General features: G+C 49.6%; 1 protein-coding gene across 4 annotated transcripts in view; it reads right to left on the reverse strand.

Annotated features, from left to right (window-relative positions):
- GALNT6 (polypeptide N-acetylgalactosaminyltransferase 6) overlaps positions 1-19,709 on the reverse strand; it is a 36,522-nt gene continuing 16,813 nt past the window's right edge. For all 4 annotated transcript variants that reach the window (XM_047865495.1, XM_047865498.1, XM_047865497.1 and 1 more), the window contains exons 5-12: positions 9,527-9,676; positions 8,229-8,463; positions 5,922-6,039; positions 4,326-4,526; positions 3,688-3,819; positions 2,767-2,868; positions 1,577-1,729; positions 1-316 (exon numbers count right to left, since the gene is read on the reverse strand). In XM_047865495.1, the coding sequence (XP_047721451.1) occupies positions 203-316; positions 1,577-1,729; positions 2,767-2,868; positions 3,688-3,819; positions 4,326-4,526; positions 5,922-6,039; positions 8,229-8,463; positions 9,527-9,676 (1,205 nt within the window). In that variant the 3' untranslated portion in view covers positions 1-202. The remainder of the gene's footprint in view (positions 317-1,576; positions 1,730-2,766; positions 2,869-3,687; positions 3,820-4,325; positions 4,527-5,921; positions 6,040-8,228; positions 8,464-9,526; positions 9,677-19,709) is intronic.

Genomic DNA, 19,709 nt, shown 5'->3' on the forward strand with positions numbered 1-19,709 from the left:
TTGTGGAAAAAGTGTTTAATCACCAAGAAATGCACATTAAAACAATAATAAAATACCTTATTTTACTTAAAAAAAAAAAAAAAAAAGAAACCCATCTTTAAGGCCTACTGAGAAGCTGATAATCAGGTTCTCAAACATCAGGTTCCCCAAAGTCCTGTTTCCTGAGAGGCTTGTGGGAACTCCTGTGGGGGTGATGAGGAGCTTAGACGAAGAGCCAGTGCTGGTGGGGGTCACTGGGATTGCAGGAGGCCATGGCTGGCTTTTTGTTCTCAGATGTCAAGCAGGTACCAGATCCTGAGTTCCTGATTAACTGGTCCTAAAAGATGACACAGCAAAGGGTCAGCCTGGGCCTCAGATCTCTAACAGTGCTACTAGGCGGGGAATTAGACAGGGGGCAATAAATAAAAAGCAAGGGAAATGCAGCAAGGCCCAAAGAGGACATTTCCAAATTTCTTTCTTTGGATGCCAGATACCCTGACGGGATGCATTCCTGAGTTTCCACCTGTAGCCAGTGGCAATTCCCCACTGCTGGCTTCAGCCTGAGCGGCTGGACTAGAGGAAGGCAGGACCGTGGGGCTCATGCTTTTGAGAACCCCTCCTCTGGACGGCCAGGCTCAGAGCCCTGAGCCGCTGCTGCATACCCCCACTTTCTGCCTTTGATCATATTTTGACTCTTCCCTTCCGTGCAGGCCCAAAATTAGGTTCCTTTTCCCCTAAGCCAAGGCCTGAAGATTGGGGTAGGGTGGGGTATGGAGGCTCACTGGCGGTGCTAGTCTGGAACCAGTGTTGTAGAGATGACATTCGGTACCCTGAGGCAGTGTGGTATACTATAAAGAACCTGTGCTTTTAAGCCAGAAGGGTCTTGGTCTGAATCCCAGGCCAGCCATTTACTAGTGACGGGGCTCGGGCCAGTCACACACTTGCTGAGCTCCAGCTGGCTCATCTAGACACGTGGGGGCACCACCCACTTGGGAAGAGGGTCTGCAAGATTACCCACACGCAGTGTATGTACTGGCACACGGAGGCCAGGCGGGAACCATAAGTGACTTCACCTTCATCTAGTTGGGTTCGGCCTAAAAATACTGGAGCCACGACAGAGATGGCCATGGACCACAACTGCTAACCCCAGCTCTCTATCAGCCGGAACTAAGACTTCACCGGACGCTACCTGGGCCCTGAGGACCCTGCCTGTGACCGAGCCCACTTTCTCCACACTCCCTCTGTCGTTTAAAAAAAAAATTTTTTTTAACGTTTTATTTATTTTTGATACACAGAGAGACAGAGCCTGAACGGGGGAGGGGCAGAGAGAGAGGGAGACACAGAATCGGAAGCAGGCTCCAGGCTCTGAGCCATCAGCCCAGAGCCCGACGCAGGGCTTGAACTCACGGACCGCAAGATCGTGACCTGAGCCGAAGTTGGACGCTCAACCGACTGAGCCACCCAGGTGCCCCTCCCTCCGTCGTTTTGATCCACCACATGGCATCTCAGGCACAAGGTGCAGAAAACGAGGAGGGGGTGGGGGGGCAGTCGCGGCCTCAGGTTCTAGATTCCGAGCCTCCCGGGGCTGCTGACTCACCTGGGTCAATTCCCACTCCTCATCCTTGGGGACTTGGCTGTTTTGGCCAGTGAAGTGACAGCTCCGCAGGCCCAGAGTGCCGGCACTGGCGTGTAGACACAGCTGCTTCGCGATGTTATGGCGTAGGTCCCTCTGGGTTGTGTACTCAAAGTACTAGGAATCAAGACAAGGGGAGGCGGAGAGTTTGCCCACTACCTTCCGGGGCCAACCGCCCTAAGATTCCAGCCAGAGATGACCTCTGAGGGAAGAGAGTGACTGAGTGCCAAGACTGCCGCGATCCCCGTGCCACCTTCGGGTCTCTTTACCGTATCGAGGCTTTACCGGAATAATCATTGCTTAAGATTTTTTCTTTAAAATCATTAAAAAACTGAACTCCATTTTACATGCGATCTGTGAGATCGTGGGCTTGATATGCTAGTTCCTTGGTTTAAAATTAAAAAAAAAAAAAATGCTCGCCAACGTACCACCTCAAATCATCACGCAGGCCAGCGGTACAGGAAATGGCTTATAATGATTTTGTTTGGATTGCGTATGTTGGCAGCCTGTTCAGTGTCCCTTGCCTTGCTTTGGCTCCGTGTCAGGTGCCTCTTACTTACCAAACACTGAGGGACTGGGACTGGGGGGGGGGGGGGGGGGCGGGCGGGGGGAGGACTGAGGACTAGTTATTGCTCAGGGAAGCTCTGGGCACTGGAAAGCACGGGGTACATTCCCAGGATGCCAGGTTACTGTGACATGTCGGTAGATGGTTGTTTTGGGGTCACTGCTGGGTGACAGAATCAGAGCGCTAGCTTCTGGGCAGGGGAGGCTTTGAAGCAGAGCGCAGGGGAGAGCAAGTGCTCAGAGTTTCCACAGTTCCTCTCAAACTTCGCTCGGTAGCTGGCACCCTCCAGAAGGCCTTCCTGATTGACAATCGTCCCCTCCCACTCCCTCTCTAGCACCTACCACTGATGCCCAGTGCTCCCCAGATGTCCCTGCTTCATCCTTCAGACCTTGTCTGCCTGCATCATATATTCCCCCTCGGACTGGGAGCTTTCTGAGGGCAGGGGCGGTATCTCCTCCTTTCCCTGGATCTCCCCGACCCCAGTCCTCAGGAAAGGATGATTCTGAGCGGAGAAAGGGGACTGTGAAAAGAGGAGTTGTTCAAGAAGCAGGCTTCTCTGGGGGCTGCCCGGTAAGGTGCGGCTGCGTACCTGGTTGCCACCAAGGCCGTGGCAGGTGTACATGATGAGGGGTTTCCCCCCATGGTTGTTCTCACCCACATCCAGGCACTGATCGACGCCAAGGTTCCTGATCTGCAGAATGGTGAGGACAGAGGGGAACGAGGATAACACAGTTAGGAATTTTCTGGTGTGCGGTGTGGGGCTCAGCTGGAATAAATTTGCAGGGCTGGATTTCCCCTCTGTGATTTTCCTTCTCTGCTCATCAACCCAGATGCCAGGAGTTCATAGCGAAGTGAGGGGCTTCGCCTAAAGGCTGGGCACAGGCAGGCTAGGCAAGCTCCCGGGCTGCCAGGTCTCTGGGAGAAGCCCCTCAGCATGTGTGAATTTCCTTATGAGCAATGGTTCTCAAAGTGGGATCCCCAGACTGTCAGTGCCACCTGAGGACTTGTTAGAAACGGGAACTCTCAGGCCCCATTCCAGTCCTACTGAATCAGCATTCTGTGTGTGTGTGTTTGTGGGGGGCGGGGGGTGGACAGAGGGAGAGAGAGAGACTGAGGGAGAGAATCCCAAACAGGCTTCATGCTCAGCGTGGAGCCCGATGTGGGGCTCGATCCCACAACCCTGGGATCACAGCATGAGCCAAAATCAAGAGTTGGATGCTCAACTGACTAAGCCACACAGATGTCCCAGCAATCTGTGTTGTAACATGCCTTCCAGGTGATTCTGATGCAGGTGAATGTTTGAGAACCACTGCTTATGGGCTGTTTCCCCCTTGCAAGGTTTGAGCTATCTCTAGAAGCCCCAAAGTGGCCTTCCAGTACTCCTTTGGATAAAGGAGTGTAGAAAGTAAAAATCAATTCTTGTTTGCCATCCGTCTGTGGGGTAAGTGGTCTTGGACCACTCCTGGGGCTTCTGTGATGATGGGTGGGCAAGCTGGTTTTTAAGACTTACAGCTCCGTAGAAGGTGGGCTTCAGGTCGGGAACAAACATCTCTGGGTAGATGTTGTGCAGGAACCAGGAAAAGTTGCGACAATGTAGTCGTTCCTTCAGCTGCAGTCGTTCCGAAATGTCACCGAAGGATTTCTGTCAACCGAGCCAGCCCCCAAAGGGTGAGTACCACCAGCCTTGACCTTCTTGTATGGTTGAAGTAGGCAAGAGTTTCTGGGGCCACTTTCTCCCAGAATGGGTCTCCTGCTCATCCCTGCTCAGATCCTATTGGGGCTACTGGCTTAGCCCCACATCTAAACCCAGGCTCCCTGTCTTGGCTTTGGGATGCCCACCCATAGCTCCCTTCCTCCTGCATCTCCTGACTTTCCTATCAGTTTTCTCCCAGACCTCAATTCCGAGCCTCTCAGAGCAAAGCCCTTCTTAAAATGCCAAGACTCTCTAGGCAGGACCAACAAAAGCTCCTCCCATTCACTAGCCTTCAAAATCTGGCCTCTCTGGGCTCTAGCTCACAGGGTCTGAGGGGCAAAGGGAGGCACCAGATGGTAGCGATGGGTGGGCCTCCACCATTCAGCCCTTGACTATGGTCTGGGATTCTGCACTTCTCTTCACCCAAACACGTCCCGAGCACCATTTCCTCTCACCTCTTGGGCCATCTTTGCTGCCTGGAGATTTCTCCGATAGAAGATCTCCTTGTAGCTATCCATCCAGACCTCAGCCAGGCGCACTTGGTTGCGAGCAATGACACTGATGCCCTTGGGGAAGGTGTGAGGGCTCTTGGTGCGGAACACGTGGCCTACCACAGAGCAGGGGATGATCTCCATTTGGCCCCCACACTGCCACACCTGCCACAAGAGGACACCAGATAGGGCCTTCAGGGGAGTAGTGGGTCACTGTCCCCTCCCCCAAGTAGCTCTGTTCTATTCCCAGGGTACTAGGGTCCCAGGTCTAAGAACTCAGGGCAATGTTGCTCTGTCTCCCAAGGGGGGGAAAAAAAAGGACATTGACCAGGATTCTTCCTAGGCCGTGACTATGCAATTCCTAGCTCTAGTGTTAGTTCAACTCTGATTTAAGCAAATGGAGATTTGTGGGGTCCTGAAGGTTGTCAGGGCCCACTTTAGAAAAAGGACAGTCGCCTGACTTTGTGTCTGAATACCTCCTCTAAGCTCTAGGCACTTGGCGTGTTGACCTGGGAATGCTGAGTTTATCCGCTCACCCAGGCGTTACTGAAAACTCAAGCTCCCTCAAACCAAGAGGCTTGTGACCCCATCAGAGCCCTGGCGCATCAATCATAGCAAGGGTAGTCAACTCCCGGGTGCGCTGTGGTAGTCGCCCGGACTTCTAGCACATTAGCTGCCTAGGAAAGAGACTGAACAGAGATCTGAGGCTCATGGATGAACCTGTAATCAGAATCTTCTGATTCTGGTGACTGATCTGGCGACCCTTCTCTATGCCAGTGGGCTGGTTTAAGACATCCCTCCCACCCGTGTCCTCTCTTTCTTAGGTTTTAGATTAGTAAGCATGTTGTTATTCGTTTTAGTATAGCAGCGGCAGAGCTCCATGCCCACAGTCACAGTCACACAGACATCAATGATGTGATTAATCTGTGCAGGCACGGCGAGAGGTGACTTCATGAACGAGCTCATCTACTTGCTAATTACCTCTCCCCCGGTGCGGGGATCTGTGTGGATTTCACGGAGAGGAAATTCTTTCTTCCTAACCTAGTCCTGAGTTGCCTTATTCCTGGAATCCCTCAGAGTTCTGGGGTCCATGAGAGTTTGGGCCATCACCTTCAGTAACACAGAGCTTGCTGAGCAGAGGATAGGAAACTTCCAAGGCTACCAGGGCCTGTGCCCTCTAACCTGGAAAGGGAAACCCGACTTTTCCTGAGAAAGGACAGCTACTGCTGACTGCCCTGTTCCACCTTCATGCTCACACTTTTCCCACAGACCTCACAAAAGATGTCTCCAGTCCCCAGGTGTCCAGGTCCTTTACCACTAGTATCCCTTCTCTCTGAGGAGGTCTGCCCAGTAATTTGGTCCACGTTGTCCAATCTGATTGCCACGGACGGGGGTGGGGGAACAGAGGAAAGGGGACGGACACCAGGACAGGAAACAGCCACCCTTCTAAGTCCACCTCCAGATGTGATATCCCCGAGGCTGCCGCTGCCTGAGAGACAGGGCCTCAGGCTGTCCCCCCGGGACACCGTGGCTCCCCCATGAAGCCCTCTTCACTCTCACCCGGAAGGACATTTCCACGTTCTCCCCTCCCCAGATCTCCATCTGATTATCATAGGTACCGATGTGCTCAAAGTAGGACTTGGAGATGGAGAAGAGGCCGCCAGCAAACGTCGGGGATCTGGGGAGACAGAGGGAGAAGCATCTTTTGGCGGGGACGACGCGTAGAAGCCTGGTGCGGAAAGCTGAGGACCCGGTGTTAGCTAAAGCCTGGCCACTCCCCGCCTCCTTTCTTCCTTCCTGGGATATGCAGCCCCTCTTCCATGGACTCATTCCTTCAGCAAATATTTACAGAGCTCTGTTGTGTTCTCTCCACCTTCTGGGACCAGGTCAAGGAGAGATGTGATTATCATCACTCCTTCTGAAAGGCACTGATGCGTTCGTTCAAGGTAGGATCTATTAAGCACCGGCCACCAGGGCCCATGTGCACGTTAGTCACGCAGCCTAGAAAGCTCTCACTGTCTGAGAGCTCAGTCTGGAAGCAGACGGCAGAAGCACCATTGTCTGCTTTGGGGCAGCAAAGTTCCTAGAGCACAGTAGTAACTCCGTTATCAGAAGCTGGGTGAAATGGTCTTTGGAAATAGGATTCAAACCACGAACGAACGAATATGACCTGGATGGACCCCCTTCTGTTTCAGAATCCCCAGTCCTTTCTAGGGATTAGAAAGGCGTGTTAGTAGGGCCTAGTCCTTCCGCACCAGAAATTTTAGCTTTCAGGAAAGCTGCCAGCTGCTTTGAACAAAGGAAACCAGTAACAGGTGCTCCTGGAAACAGAATAGGAAACAAGGTGAAATTAAGCTCAATTTGGACTAACGAGAGCATTTGGAGGTTCCAAGGAGCTTCTGGCTTTCAGACAAAGGCAGGGAGGTACAGATCCACTGTAGGGGAAATTGGTAGAAACGTCCCATTTCTAGAATTCAGATACCACGTTGCTCATAAGATAGGCGGGGCCAAGAGTTGAAGGCAGGGTCAGAGCCTGAGGAAGACAAGGGGAGGAGTCTATATATAATCACTAGCTGTTGGCATCTGCACCCTGGCCAGCCTGGCTTGGATAGGGCTTTGCTGCCCTCAGTGGGCGGCTCCATGTGCTACAATCAAGCAGAAAGATCCTAAAACCTTCTCTATCCACCTAGAACCTATCAAGGTGCTTTCTATGCAGCAGGGGCTCAGTCAGTGCTCACTGGACTGATTGGTCAAGGAGCCTGACCTTAGTGTTACCCTATGGATGCTCTTACCACCCTGAAGTAGGAGTTGGCTCCCAGAGCCACTTTCTGGAAGGACTTTCAATCAGGAGTCATGCTCAGGCAGGCCTTCTGTCACTGCTTCTGACCTCTCCCAGGCATCCTAAGCCATTCCAAGTAAGGCCCGGAAAGCCTCAGAAAGCCCTGGGACTCAGGTGAGCACTTTGGAGCTAACCTACTTCTTCCTGAGGGTCTCCCTCAATTTATTTATTAAAATAAAATAAACTTGGGTCTCTAGCAACACAACTGGCAATCCGGAGAGGGAAGGGCAGGAGGTGAATGAGGGGCAGACCCAGCTGGGCATTAAACAGAGGGTAAACTTTTAAGCATCCACCCTATAGCTCAGGGGTAGGCAAACTATGGCCTATGGGCCAGAGCTGGCCTGGCTTCACAAGGCTCTGGGCAAAGAAAGGTTTCTACCTTTTTAAATGGCTGTTAAACGAAAGCAAACGAACAACAACAAAAAAATCCCAAACCAACAGAGTAACATGCAACAGACTGCATGCAGCTGGAAGGTCCTAAACTATACGCTATCTGGCCCTTTACCAAGAAAGTTCAGGGCAACTGTACCCAACTGCAGAACACTTGTCCATTTTCTTTTAATACATTTTCAGTCTTTTCAAAGGTGGTGACCTACAAGGGCTATTCAACAGTGACCTCTACCCACCATCTCTCAGCACCTCTGCAGGCGCCAGTCACAGCCTTCCACGTGTGGGAAGGAATAAACAGAGGACCTACAGAAAGCCTTTGGTCAGCGCCTGGCACACACTAAGTGGTGAGGAAGAGCAAGCAGCTACGGCGTGAGGCAGCGCGCGGTGTTGCAGTTAGCAGCATGGGCTTCGGGTCAGGCCGGCCACGATGGCCTTCCTATTCCACCAACTGCTAGCTGCCTAATCTGAGGCTGATTGCTCATCACTAGGAGCCTGTACAGCAGCCCGTACCCACCTCAGAGAGGGTGAGGATTAAGGAAAATATGTCAAGTGCTTCCTAGAGTGCCTGATAAATGTGGACGTAAGACGGTCCAGGTCCCCCGGGGCCGGCGTGGGGCTCAGCAGGCCATGGTCCTTACTTGATGGGGTAGGTCTCATCTTTGCGCCTCTGCTTCTCATGTGCGGGCAGAGCCTCCCAGCCAAAGGTCAGACTCCAGTCAAAGTTGCCACGGCTGTGGACCCTGCCCCTCGGGACGGGCTTGGAGAACTCGAAAGTGTTCAGGTCGATGGTGACGATGTCTGGGCTCACCACCACCGTCTCGTCCTCAGCAATGCGAGCCAGGAGGGGCTCCAGCCAGCCATGGAAGCACTCGCCTGCAAGCCGGGACCGGGAGACAGCAGTCAGGGTCGCACCCACAGCCAAGCCCAGGCCCCACGCCCGCAGGGAGACTCGGGAGGACGAGAGAACCTTCCACACACTCCCTAGTGTTAGAGAAACGTAGGCAAGCTCCACAGCTATAGGAAGCAGAGAGAGGTCTCCCGAGACCCTCCTCTCCGGCCCCCGCCCCCAACCAAAAGGCGGAGGTAACTCTGAAGAGAAGGATGGAGGGCTGGTGGGGAGTAACATGGTCAACTCAAATGATCCAAAGCACAGGGAAGGCCCCAGATGGGTGACTTCAGGGTTTCTACCTATCCACTGTGTGGATTTCAGAAGGGGGTGTCTCCTGTCCCAGAGGGACTGCACCCCAAGCTCCAGCTCCACTTGTGGAATAATAATCCCTTTCACTTCTCTGGCCCTTTGAGATCTTCAGGGAACTGCATAGATTACTTTATTTGGACTTTGGAGTAAATCTGTTGGTGAGTAAGGTCGACATCCTCGTTCCCACTTTACAGATGAGGAAACTGAGGCGGTTAGTGACAGAGTCAGAAGGCAAGCCCAGGTGTCCTGACTCCTAGTCTAGAGCTTTCCCTAATACATATCACCACTTCTAGGGAACAATTTCTTTCCAGACAATGGCAGGGAGGTGTTTGGGTTTGGGGCAATGGTGGGGGAACCTTTTTGTCCCTATGTGGCCCTGCGGGAAAGCTCCACACAAACCGCTTCCCAGGGGTGACGGGAGGCCTGAGGGGCTGAGCTCAGAATGAGGTATAGAGCAAGCAAGGGAGGGAGAGAGGAGTCTGGGGCTCCAGAGCACAATGCCACCAATTGTGGGGTCACCGTTGTTTTAAGGCCATGGGTGCCTGCTGATTAAACATCCTTGGGATTGGGACGAGAAGAGGGCACGAGAAGCCGAAGTGAATCCCAAGCCACCTCCAGTCCCAGAACGGCAGGGGCCTCGGGGATGCCCCGGCCCTGGCTCCTCGGTCCACCAGGGGGCGGGGGAGGGAAGCAGACACTTCCCCACCCCCACCCCCTACCAGGTCCCCCCATACTCACAGTGGGCGTCCAGGAAGGTGAGCACCTCTGCCTGCGCCACGCTGGCGCCCAGCAGTCGGGCAGTGATCAAGCCCTTCCGCTCCTCCTGCCGCACCACCCTCACGATCTGCAGCTTCTTGACGTACTGCTCCAGTTGTTCCTTTAAGTACTCTGGAAGGGACAGGGGCATTGGTGCCAGCTCACTGCCGTGTGGCAAACCTAACCCCCTGTGAGCGCCAAGCCGGGCGCTTTCGGGCCCCCAGCAGGCCTGAACCCCTACCGACCTAAGCAATCCCACGGGCGCCGAGGATGGGAGGGGATGGAAGGAGGAAGTCCCGCGTGTGGCCAAGCAAACCCTGCCACCCCGAGCCCACCGTGCGAGGAGACTGGCTGTGCCATGCCGATCCTGTGCCTGTTGGCCTAGGAACCTTCCCTAACCTCCGAGCCGGGGCCTCCGAGCTGTGTTTCTTTGGTCTCAAATCAAGTTTAAACTTCCGACAGAGGCTCCCAGCTGCCCCTTGGTCTCTGCATCCTCTGGGTCACCATCTCTGGGAACCGTGATTCCGGCCTCCTTTCCACACCTGGAGGTTGTGGCAGTCATGTCTCGGTATCTAGGACTCCCCGTCTCCCAGGCTCCTCTGAGCGAGCCGACAGAGCACACACCAATGTCGATTTCTGGCTTGCTGGATCAGCAGCCAGAATCGTACTCGAATCCTCTCTATTACCTCCTCTGCATGGAGGAATCTTTAAGAAGATGAAAAGACACTGAGCCGCTTTTCAATCAAATTTAAAAACCAGGTACCAAGGGCCGGCCCTGTGCTGGGCACAACGGTGAGCCTGTTGCCCAGGGAAGTGGCGATTACAGGGCAGGTAATCAGTGACCTGCCAGAGCAGTGCAGGGCTGGGGGTAGCCTGCAGCCGATGCAATCATCCTGGATTTGGGGAGAGGTGGGGAAGGCTCTCTGAAGGGAGGGAGGGACGGCTCTGCTGAGATCTCCAGTTCCTTCTGAGTGCGGGCTTACTTCACAACCCTGTTATCCATTCTGAAATCCTCAGGGCTTTAAAAATAGCTCTATTCTGAAACAATCTATCCTGAAACCTATTCCAGATCCTCCTTATGTCTTATTAACTGCTATACTGCAGTGGCCTACAGTTTCAGAAGAGGAGGTTGAAGGCAGATGTGACAGATGAGTGTGTCCTTTCTGTTTTGGGCTGTGGGATCAGCCCAGGGCTTAGGCCTTGCTTTACATGCAGTGTTATTATACAAATTGTGGGGCCCCAAATCAATTTTGGGGGTGTGTGATTGATCTCTCTCTCTCTCTCTCTCTCTCACACACACACACACACACACATACACACGCTATGCCCAAATACCTGAGTGCCTACTATGTGCCAGTCATTGAACTAGGTGCTTGCACGTTGACTTTCTTAATCTTTTCTACGAAGATTAAAATGTTCTGAAATATGGAGTACTGTCCTGATGTTTATAAGTCAAAATTAGCCTCATTCGGCAGCTTGAGTCTAGCACTCACTCAGCAAACACATGCTAACACACTGCCCAGGTGTCAGACATCATCCAGGGCAGAGTCGGGCCTGGTCCGGCTCTTGCCCTCAAGGGGCTCCTAGACTCATCATCTAACCATAGCCCCAAGGGTCGGCTCTAACAGGAAGGAGGAGGGAGGAACCCCAACCAGGAGCCTCACCTTCTCAGCATGGCTGATGTTTCCCCTTAGGGCTTAACTGCGCTCAGAGGAAGTTCATGGTGGTGGAGATAACCCAAGGACAAAACATCACAGGAAGTGGGTTTTGTGGTAAGAGACTGCAAAGTGCTGAGCTGTGAACCCCACGGGGTGCTGAGCTCTACTAAGCCCTTCTCCCACGCCTTCCTTCCAGTCTCAGGTGGTTAGGCTGGACCTGGGGAGTCTGAGCGTCACCCTCAGGCCCTTCTAGGGGTGGGAGACAACTCCCCTCCTTCCTGTCATACCCTTGGACCCACTGGACACATGCCCCAGAGATGAGTATAGCAGAGCTGAAGGTGGAGACACAGCTGAGCCCATCCATACTCTCTTATGTCCCCTAGATGTTGTCCTCCTAATTCAGGTTCAAAACCCCACCACCCCAACCCAGCTCCGTTCCTCGTGGCTGGAGTCTATGAGACCCCTGTGACCTCTAACACACCTGCCTGACTCAGTCCCATGGTTTGAAATACCATCTCTCTGCAGATGGCTCCTAGGTCTTTTTCTCTCGGCCCTGCCATCTTCACTTGGGTGTCTAACAGAACCACAAACCTAACACACCCAAAATGAAACTCCAGATTTCCTCCCCTCTCTAGTCTCCCCATGTCAGCCTGTGGTAGCGGCATCTCTCCAGCTGCTTTAACCTAGGAGTCATGCTGGACTCTTCCCTCTTCTCACCCACCACAATCAGTGCATCAGCCAGTGCTGCCAGTTCGTTCTCTCCACCCCCACGGTCACCCCAGCAATGATGTCTTAGCTGGCCTCCTGGCCTCTATACCACTCTTTCCAGTCATTCTTGACATAACAGCCGCAGTGAGCAGCAGAGTTATCTTTTCAAACTATAAATCAGATCATCGCACTGCTGTGGCTTAAAATTGCACTTAAAGGGGTGCCTGGCTGGCTCAGTTGGTGAAGTGTGCAACTCCTGATCTTGGGGTTGTGAGTTTGAGCCCCATGTTGGGTGTAGTGCTTACTTAAGAAAAAAAATGCACTTAAAAACAAATCTGAACAGTATGGGGGCTCCTCAAAAAATTAAACACAGAATTACACAAGATCTAGCAAAGGGTGGATGAATCAATAAACAAATGTGGTATATACAAGCAATGAAACATTCAGCCTTTAAAAGGAAGGAAATTCTGCCATAATCAATTGAGATTTACCCCAGGGATGCAAGGATGGTTCAATATATGCAAGTCAATCAACAAGATACACCACATTAACAAAAAGATGGTTAAAAATCATACAGTCATCTCAATAGATTCAGAAAAAACATTTGACAACATTTAATATCTACTCATGATAAAAATTCTCAACATTAAGTCAGTAGAGAGGGAATATACCCCAACACGATAAAGACAGTACATGACAAACAGACAGCTGACATTACACTCAATGATGAAAAGCTAAAAGCTTTTCCCCTAAGATCAGGAATAAGACAAGGGCACTCTCACCACTTTTATTGCACACAGTACTGGGAATCCTAGCTGCAGCAATTAGACAAGAAAAAGAAATACAAGACATCTAGATTGGTAAGGAAGAAATAAATCTGTCACTGTTTGCAGACACGATACTGCATATAGAAAACCCTAAAGACTTCACCAAAAATCTATCAGAACTGATAAGGGAATTCAGTAAAATTGTGGCACACCAAATCAATAAACAGAAATCTGTTCTGTTTCTATACACTAATAATGAAATAGCAGAAAGGAAAATCGCGAAGACAACCCCATTTAACACTGCATCAAAAAGAACAAAATACCTAGGAATAAATTTAACAAAAGAGGTGAAAGACGTGTATTCTGGAAACTATCAGACATTGTTGAAAGAAATCAAAGATGACACAAATAAATGGAAAGATCTACCATGCTTCTGGGTTGGAAGAACTAATATTGTTAAAATGTCCCTACTACCCAATGCAATCGTCATTAAAATACCAAAAGCATTTTTTTCACAGAACTAGGACATATAATTCTAAAATCTGCATGGAACCACAAAAGATCTCAAATAGCCAAGCCAATATTGAAAAGAATAACAAAGATAGAGGTACCACAATTCTAGATTTCAAACTATACTGCAAGCGATCGTGTTCAAAGCACAAAAACAGACACATAGATCAATGAAACTGAACACAGAGCCCAGAAATAAACCCATGCTTATATGGTAAGTCTATGACAAAGGAGGCAAAAATATACAGTGCAAATAAAATAGTCTCTTCAATAAATGGTGTTGGGAAAGCTGGACAGCTACATGCAAGAGAATGAAACTGGACCGCTTTCTTACACGGTACACAAAAATAAAATCAAAATGGATTAAAGACCCAAATGTGAGACCTGAAACTATAAAACTCCTAAAAAAAAGACACAGACAGTAATCTTTTGGACACCAACTTTAGCAATATTTTTCTGGATATGTCTCCCCAGGCAAGGGGAACAAAAGCAAAAATAAACAAGTGGGGCTACATGAAACTACAAAGCTTTTGCACAGAGAAGGAAACCATCAACAAAATGAAAAGGCAACCCACCGAAAGGGAGGAGATATTTGCAAATGATATATCCAATAAGGAGCTAATATCCAAAATATATAAAGAACTCCTATACCTCAACACCAAAAAAACCAAATAATCTGATTGATTAAAAAGTGGGCAGAGGACCTGAATAGACATTTTTTCCAAAGACAGATGGCCAACAGACATATGAAAAGATACTTAACATCGCTACTCATCAGGGAAATGCAAATCAAAACCATAATGAGATATCACCTCACACCAGTCAAAATGGCTAGTATTAGGAAGACAAGAAGTAAGTGTTGGTGAGGATGTGGAGAAAAGGGAGCCCTTAAACACTGTTGGTGGGAATGTGCACTGGTGTAGCCACTTTGGTAAACAGTCTGGAGATTCTTCAAAGAACTAAAAATACAAGTACCGAATAATCCATTAATTCTACTTCTGGGTATTTACTTGAGGAAAACAAAAACACGAACGCACCATTATTTGCGGCATTATTTACAATAGCCAACATATATATGGAAGAAACCTAAATGTCCACTGAATGATGAATGGATAAAGATGTGATATATATACACAATGGAATGTTGCTCAGCCATAAACAATCATGAAATCTTGCCATTCGCGATAACCCAGACGGACCTAGAGGGTATCATGCTAAGTGAAATAAGTCAGTAATAGAATGCTAAGTGAAACATTGTCTGATTTCACTCATGGGGAATCTCAAAATCAAAACAAACAAACAAAACAACAGTAACAAAAAAGAGAAAGACTCATAGACACAGAGAACAAACTAGCGATTGCCAAGGGGAGAGGGGTGGAGGAACAGGTGAATAGGTCAGGAGGATTAAGAGGTATAAACTTTCAGTTATAAAACAAATAAGTCACAGAGATGAAATACAGCATAAGGAATATAGTCAATAATATTGTAATAAATTTGTGTGGTGATAGATCGTAACTATGCTTATCGTGGTGAGCATTTCATAATGTGTATAATTGTCAAATCACTATGTTATAAACCTGAAACTAACAAAATATTCTATGTCAACTATACTACAATTAAAAACTTAATAAGGAAGGAAATACTGACACATGCTTAAACACGAATGAATCCTGAAGACATTATGCTAAGTGGAATAAGCCAGAAACAAAAGAAGAGACAGTGAATAATTTCACTTACGTGAGGTACTTAGAGTAGTCAAATTCATAAAGAAACAAATGTAGAATACTGGTTGACAGCGGTTGGGGGAGAAGGAAATAGGGAGTCATTGTCTCATGGGTACAGAGTTTCAGTTTGGGAAGACGAGGGAGTTCTGGTGATGGATGGTGGTGATGGTTTCACAATAATATGAAGGTATTAAATGCCACTGAATGGAGGGGCGCCTGGGTGGCTCATTCAGTTAAGTGTCCGACTTCGGCTCAGGTCACGATCTCATGGTTCGTGAGTTTGAGCCCTGTGTCGAGCTCTGTGCTGACAGCTCAGAGCCTGGAACCTGCTTCGGATTCTGTGTCTCCCTCTCTCTCTGCCCCTTCCCCACTTGCACTCTGTTTCTCTCTGTCAAAAGCAAATAAACATTAAAAAATATTTTTTAAATGCCATTGAATGGCACACTTAAAAATGGTTAAGATGATAAATTTTATGTTATGCATATTTTACCACACATACACACATGGAACATCCAAACACTGACCACTCTTTACAAAGGTCTTGGGATTCAGTTTTGCTCATCTTTTGAGCTCACTTCGTACCGGTGTTCTTTTTGTCTCCTTGCTCACTTCTCTTCAGCCACGCTTGTCCTATTTCTGCCCTATTAACACACCTAGGCTGAAGGCCTTTCTAATGGCTGTTCCCTTTGCATGGGACCAGAGTAGCCTTTCCTGGCTACCTTGACTAAAAGAGCTCTGTAATTATTCACAAGCTTATTATCCTGCATCTTTTCTTTTTTTTTTTTCCCCTCTAATTTCTTCATAGCCCTTATTACCCGAAATTATTTATTTTCTGTCTTTCCCATTAAAAAAGTAAGCTCTAGGGGCACCAGAGTGGCTCAGTCGGTTAAGTGTCTGACTTCAGCTCAAGTCGATCTCACGGTTCGTGGGTTCGAGCCCCACATCAAGCTCTGCACTGACAGCACAGAGCCCGCTTTAGATCCTCTGTCTTCCTCTCTCTCTGCACCTCCCTCACTCATGCACACACACGCGCTCTCTCAATAAAATAAAATAAAATAAAATAAAATAAAATAAAATAAAATAAAGGGTGCCTGGGTGGCTAAGTCGGTTAAGCTGTGGACTCTTGGTTTCAGCTGGGGTCGTGATCTTGCGGTTCCTGAGTTCAAGCCCCACGTTGGGCTCTGTGCACATAACACAGAACTTGCTTCAGATCCTGTCTCCCTCTCTCTGCCCCTCCCCCACTTGTGCTCTCTCCCTCAAAAATAAAATGTTAACAAAATTTAAAAAAAGAAAAAGTGAGCTCCAAGAAGATAGAGACCTTGCCAACCTGTTCACTGCTGTACCCCCATGGCCTGGTGCCTGGTAGATAACTAAAAAAAATACTTATTAAGCAAATCAGTGAATGCCGCCTTTATTTACTGTTTTCTTGTGGGCTGTCCCCCTCTTCCTTGGCTTCTGAAAAATCTAGAAAAGAACAAGAGAAAGCCTTTCTTGTAGGGAGGACTTCCTCACTAATTTTTCCTGTTTTGTTTTTATTCTGTGTTCATGCCCATCTGTGTTTTATTCAGCCTTGAATCTAACTGCAACTGGGAGGTTTTTCTTGATGAATCCATTTGGAAGGATAAAAGGAGAAGTAAACGAGTGTGACACCCCATGGGAATATCCTACAATTCACGGGTCCAGATAGAATATGTGGACACAGGGCCGTACCTTCAAACCTAAATCAAGCTTCGCTGTCGGCCGCTTTCCGTTTCCAGGTGTAAGGAGTAGACTGGCAGATGAAATTAACATGTGGGAACAGAATTTCTTTATGGGCAGAAACGGAAGAAAATATGGAAATGGAAACCTTCCCAGAAAATCCAGGACATAGAGTCACTACGGAGAAGTCTTCTTATATTATAGAACAAGGACAGAGGTAGGAGATAAAGGTGATAAAGCAACTTTACCTGTTGAAATACACACCTGAAGTTGTAATTCAACTAAAATCAGAGGCTTTGAATAGTTTCTGACTTGCATTGCTTAGGAGTTTAGGAGGCCACGAGACGACCTGCTACTTCAGTTCTGAGCGGCAAGTGGAAGTGAGGGAACTCTTGAGCTAAACCAAAGTGCTCCCCAAATGTCTCCTTCCCTGGGCTTCGCAGTGTATTTCCTGACTTCAGGGCTGCCCTTCACCTGCTTCCCTTCCTACAGCACCCCCTGCTGCCCAACGGCACCTCCTAACTCCTCTCTCCGTGAGCAACTTGCTCACTGAGAGTCCTGTTCATTTCCTGACTCTCTGGGTCCTCAGTGTGTCTGATTTCCTCCCATCCATCTAGCAAATTCCCACAGGATGAAGGTGGAGGTTCTCTCCCCCTCCCCCTCCCCGAGGGGCAGGGCAGGACTTTCAATATAGGGATGCCCGGTTGGGGGCACAGTAGACCCCTGGGCCTCGAGGGCCAGTTTCGAGAAGCTTGTAGAGCGTGCCAGACCGGGAGTGGACCTGGCCGCTGACCTGGCCATGCAGGAATGAAATATGTGCCTGGGCTTCAGACTCCAAAGTAGGAAAGAAAAATTTCCCCAGCCTGGCACCAGGCCTCATCTCCCGCACCCTAGTATCAAATGCCTGTATAGTCATGGCCATAAATCTGCTGCCAGGTGCCTGGGAGAAGGGCAGGAGAGCATGGACATTGTGTTTCAGCAGAGACACAGCCCTTGTTTGTGCGTGTGTAATGAGAGCCAGTTAATCTGATCAAACGGTCAAACACGGGAAATTGTATCCCGCGGTGGACTGTGGAGATTTCTGACCACGGATCTGAGTTTCTTCCTTTTCCCCGCTGATCTGAACGTTGAAACTATGTCTAAGAGTCCGAAAGCCCTCAGGGTGGGGTTGTTTATCGTAGGGTCCACAAATTCCCTGGAATCCCCTGCAAAAATGTGGGTGTGTGCACACTGATGCAGCAATTGTACACTATTCTAGGGAGGGGGCATAGTTTTAAGAGATTCTCAAAGAGGCCAGGACGTAGAAAAATAAGAATGACTGCCTTAGTTTTTCAGGCAGGTGATCCTGAGATACTGGACCAGGCTCTGAGACAACCAGAGAGAATGGGAGCATGCATCTGGTGGCCGGCGAGGGGCAGGCCCTTTGGAGGAGCCACGGGGGTTACTGCAAAGTCCATCCTACCAGGCATAGGCTGCTGTGCCATTCATTCATTCATTCATTCATTCATTCATTCATTCATTCTTCATCAGAGACAGCACAGGCAGTAGAGGGACAGAGAATCTTAAGCAGGCTCCGAGCTCCACACCCAGTGCAGAGCCTGGCAAAGGGCTCAATCTCACAACCAGGAGATCATGACCTGAGCCGAAATCAACAGTCAGATGCTCAACCGACTGAGCCACCCGGGCACCCCTGCTGTGCCCTTTAGACACCACCGATGCCAGGCTGGCCTGATGTTACTTGTCTTGCCTGGTCGGAAGGGTTGTCCTTTACGGACGCCCAACATTCTGGGTGGCAAGGTGAAACAGTTTGGAACTGCCACCGCATGTGAGTCAAGCTCAGCAGCTTCTGCGGGATGGGCAGCACAGGGTTGGGGGGAGAAGGGTTTCCTGTTCGAGAGGAAGGGCAGCTGGTCCACCTGCTCTCGCTCCAACCATTCCATTGCTACCGAGTTTCCCTGCAGGAATCTATCGAGATGCCCCTTCCATCTCTGCTAAACTCTTTGTTCCTCCCTTCTGGAAGACCGATCTCTAGCTCCTTGTCCACTAGACCCTCCCGTTGCATCCCTGAAACGGGCTCGGTCCTTGCTTTGTTAAGTGCTGCTGCCAGGTGTCTGTTCTCCCCGGGGAAATGCGAACACCCTGACTCAGTGGGGCTCACACTCAGTTCCTTCTGCTGCCTTCCCTGGCCCTATTCCAATTTTTGGCATCAGTCCTACTCGAAGGCAGGAAGAAGACTGGGGAAGGTAAGGGGACAGTGGCTCTACTGGAATGGCCCCCGGGCACACACCGGGAAGTGTGGAATCAGTTCCTGCCCTTGAGAAGGGAGTGTGGGCCCTGGAGGCCAAGCTGGGAGAGCCACAGTTGGCTGTGTGCCGCAGAAGGAGGAGGAGAAGATGCCCAGTGCCACAGTCCCTGTCCTCTTCTGGACCATCATCCCACTCTCGGGTGACTCTAAGAACTTCCTCCCCGGAGTTGGGGTCCTCTGCCTCCCTTCCTGACACTTTCCCTCCACCCAGAACGGCCACCCTTCTAAGACAAGGTCATTCTCCAGCTTAAACACCTTTATCGAGTCCTCTTTTTTTCCTAAATACTTTTAGCATGGCACCAATTTCAATGCAGCATCTTTTATAGTGTCATTTCCTACAATGAACCTAAGCTTCGGCCAAGGCAGACCTCTCAATTTTTCACAAACACACCTATGTCTCTAGAACATTCTGCTATGCCATTCTCTCTTCTAGAAATACCCTTCAGTGCCTCTTCTCTCCCTAGACACTCCTGCCTAAGGGCCCAGCTTCAATCTGGTCTCCGCTGTGGACGGTCCTCGGCATGCCATGCAGAGATAACATCTGGCTAGGTGCTCCCACAGCGCAGCGTTCCCATACAAAGGGTGAACCAAAACTAATGCTTACGGAGCCCCTCCTCAACACTAAGCACTCTTTGGCACACGGATGGTCTCATTTCTTCCCCATCTCTGATTCCTCGCCCAACATATGAGGGAGTCAACGATCTTCATTTTCAGAAGAGGAAACGGAGGTTCAGAGAGGGTAAGTATTTTGCCCAAGGTCACAGAGCTAGGAAGAGTCAGGGCTAGGATCTGATT

This window comes from Prionailurus viverrinus, chromosome B4 (assembly GCF_022837055.1).
Source record: "Prionailurus viverrinus isolate Anna chromosome B4, UM_Priviv_1.0, whole genome shotgun sequence".
Classification (NCBI taxonomy): domain Eukaryota; kingdom Metazoa; phylum Chordata; class Mammalia; order Carnivora; family Felidae; genus Prionailurus; species Prionailurus viverrinus.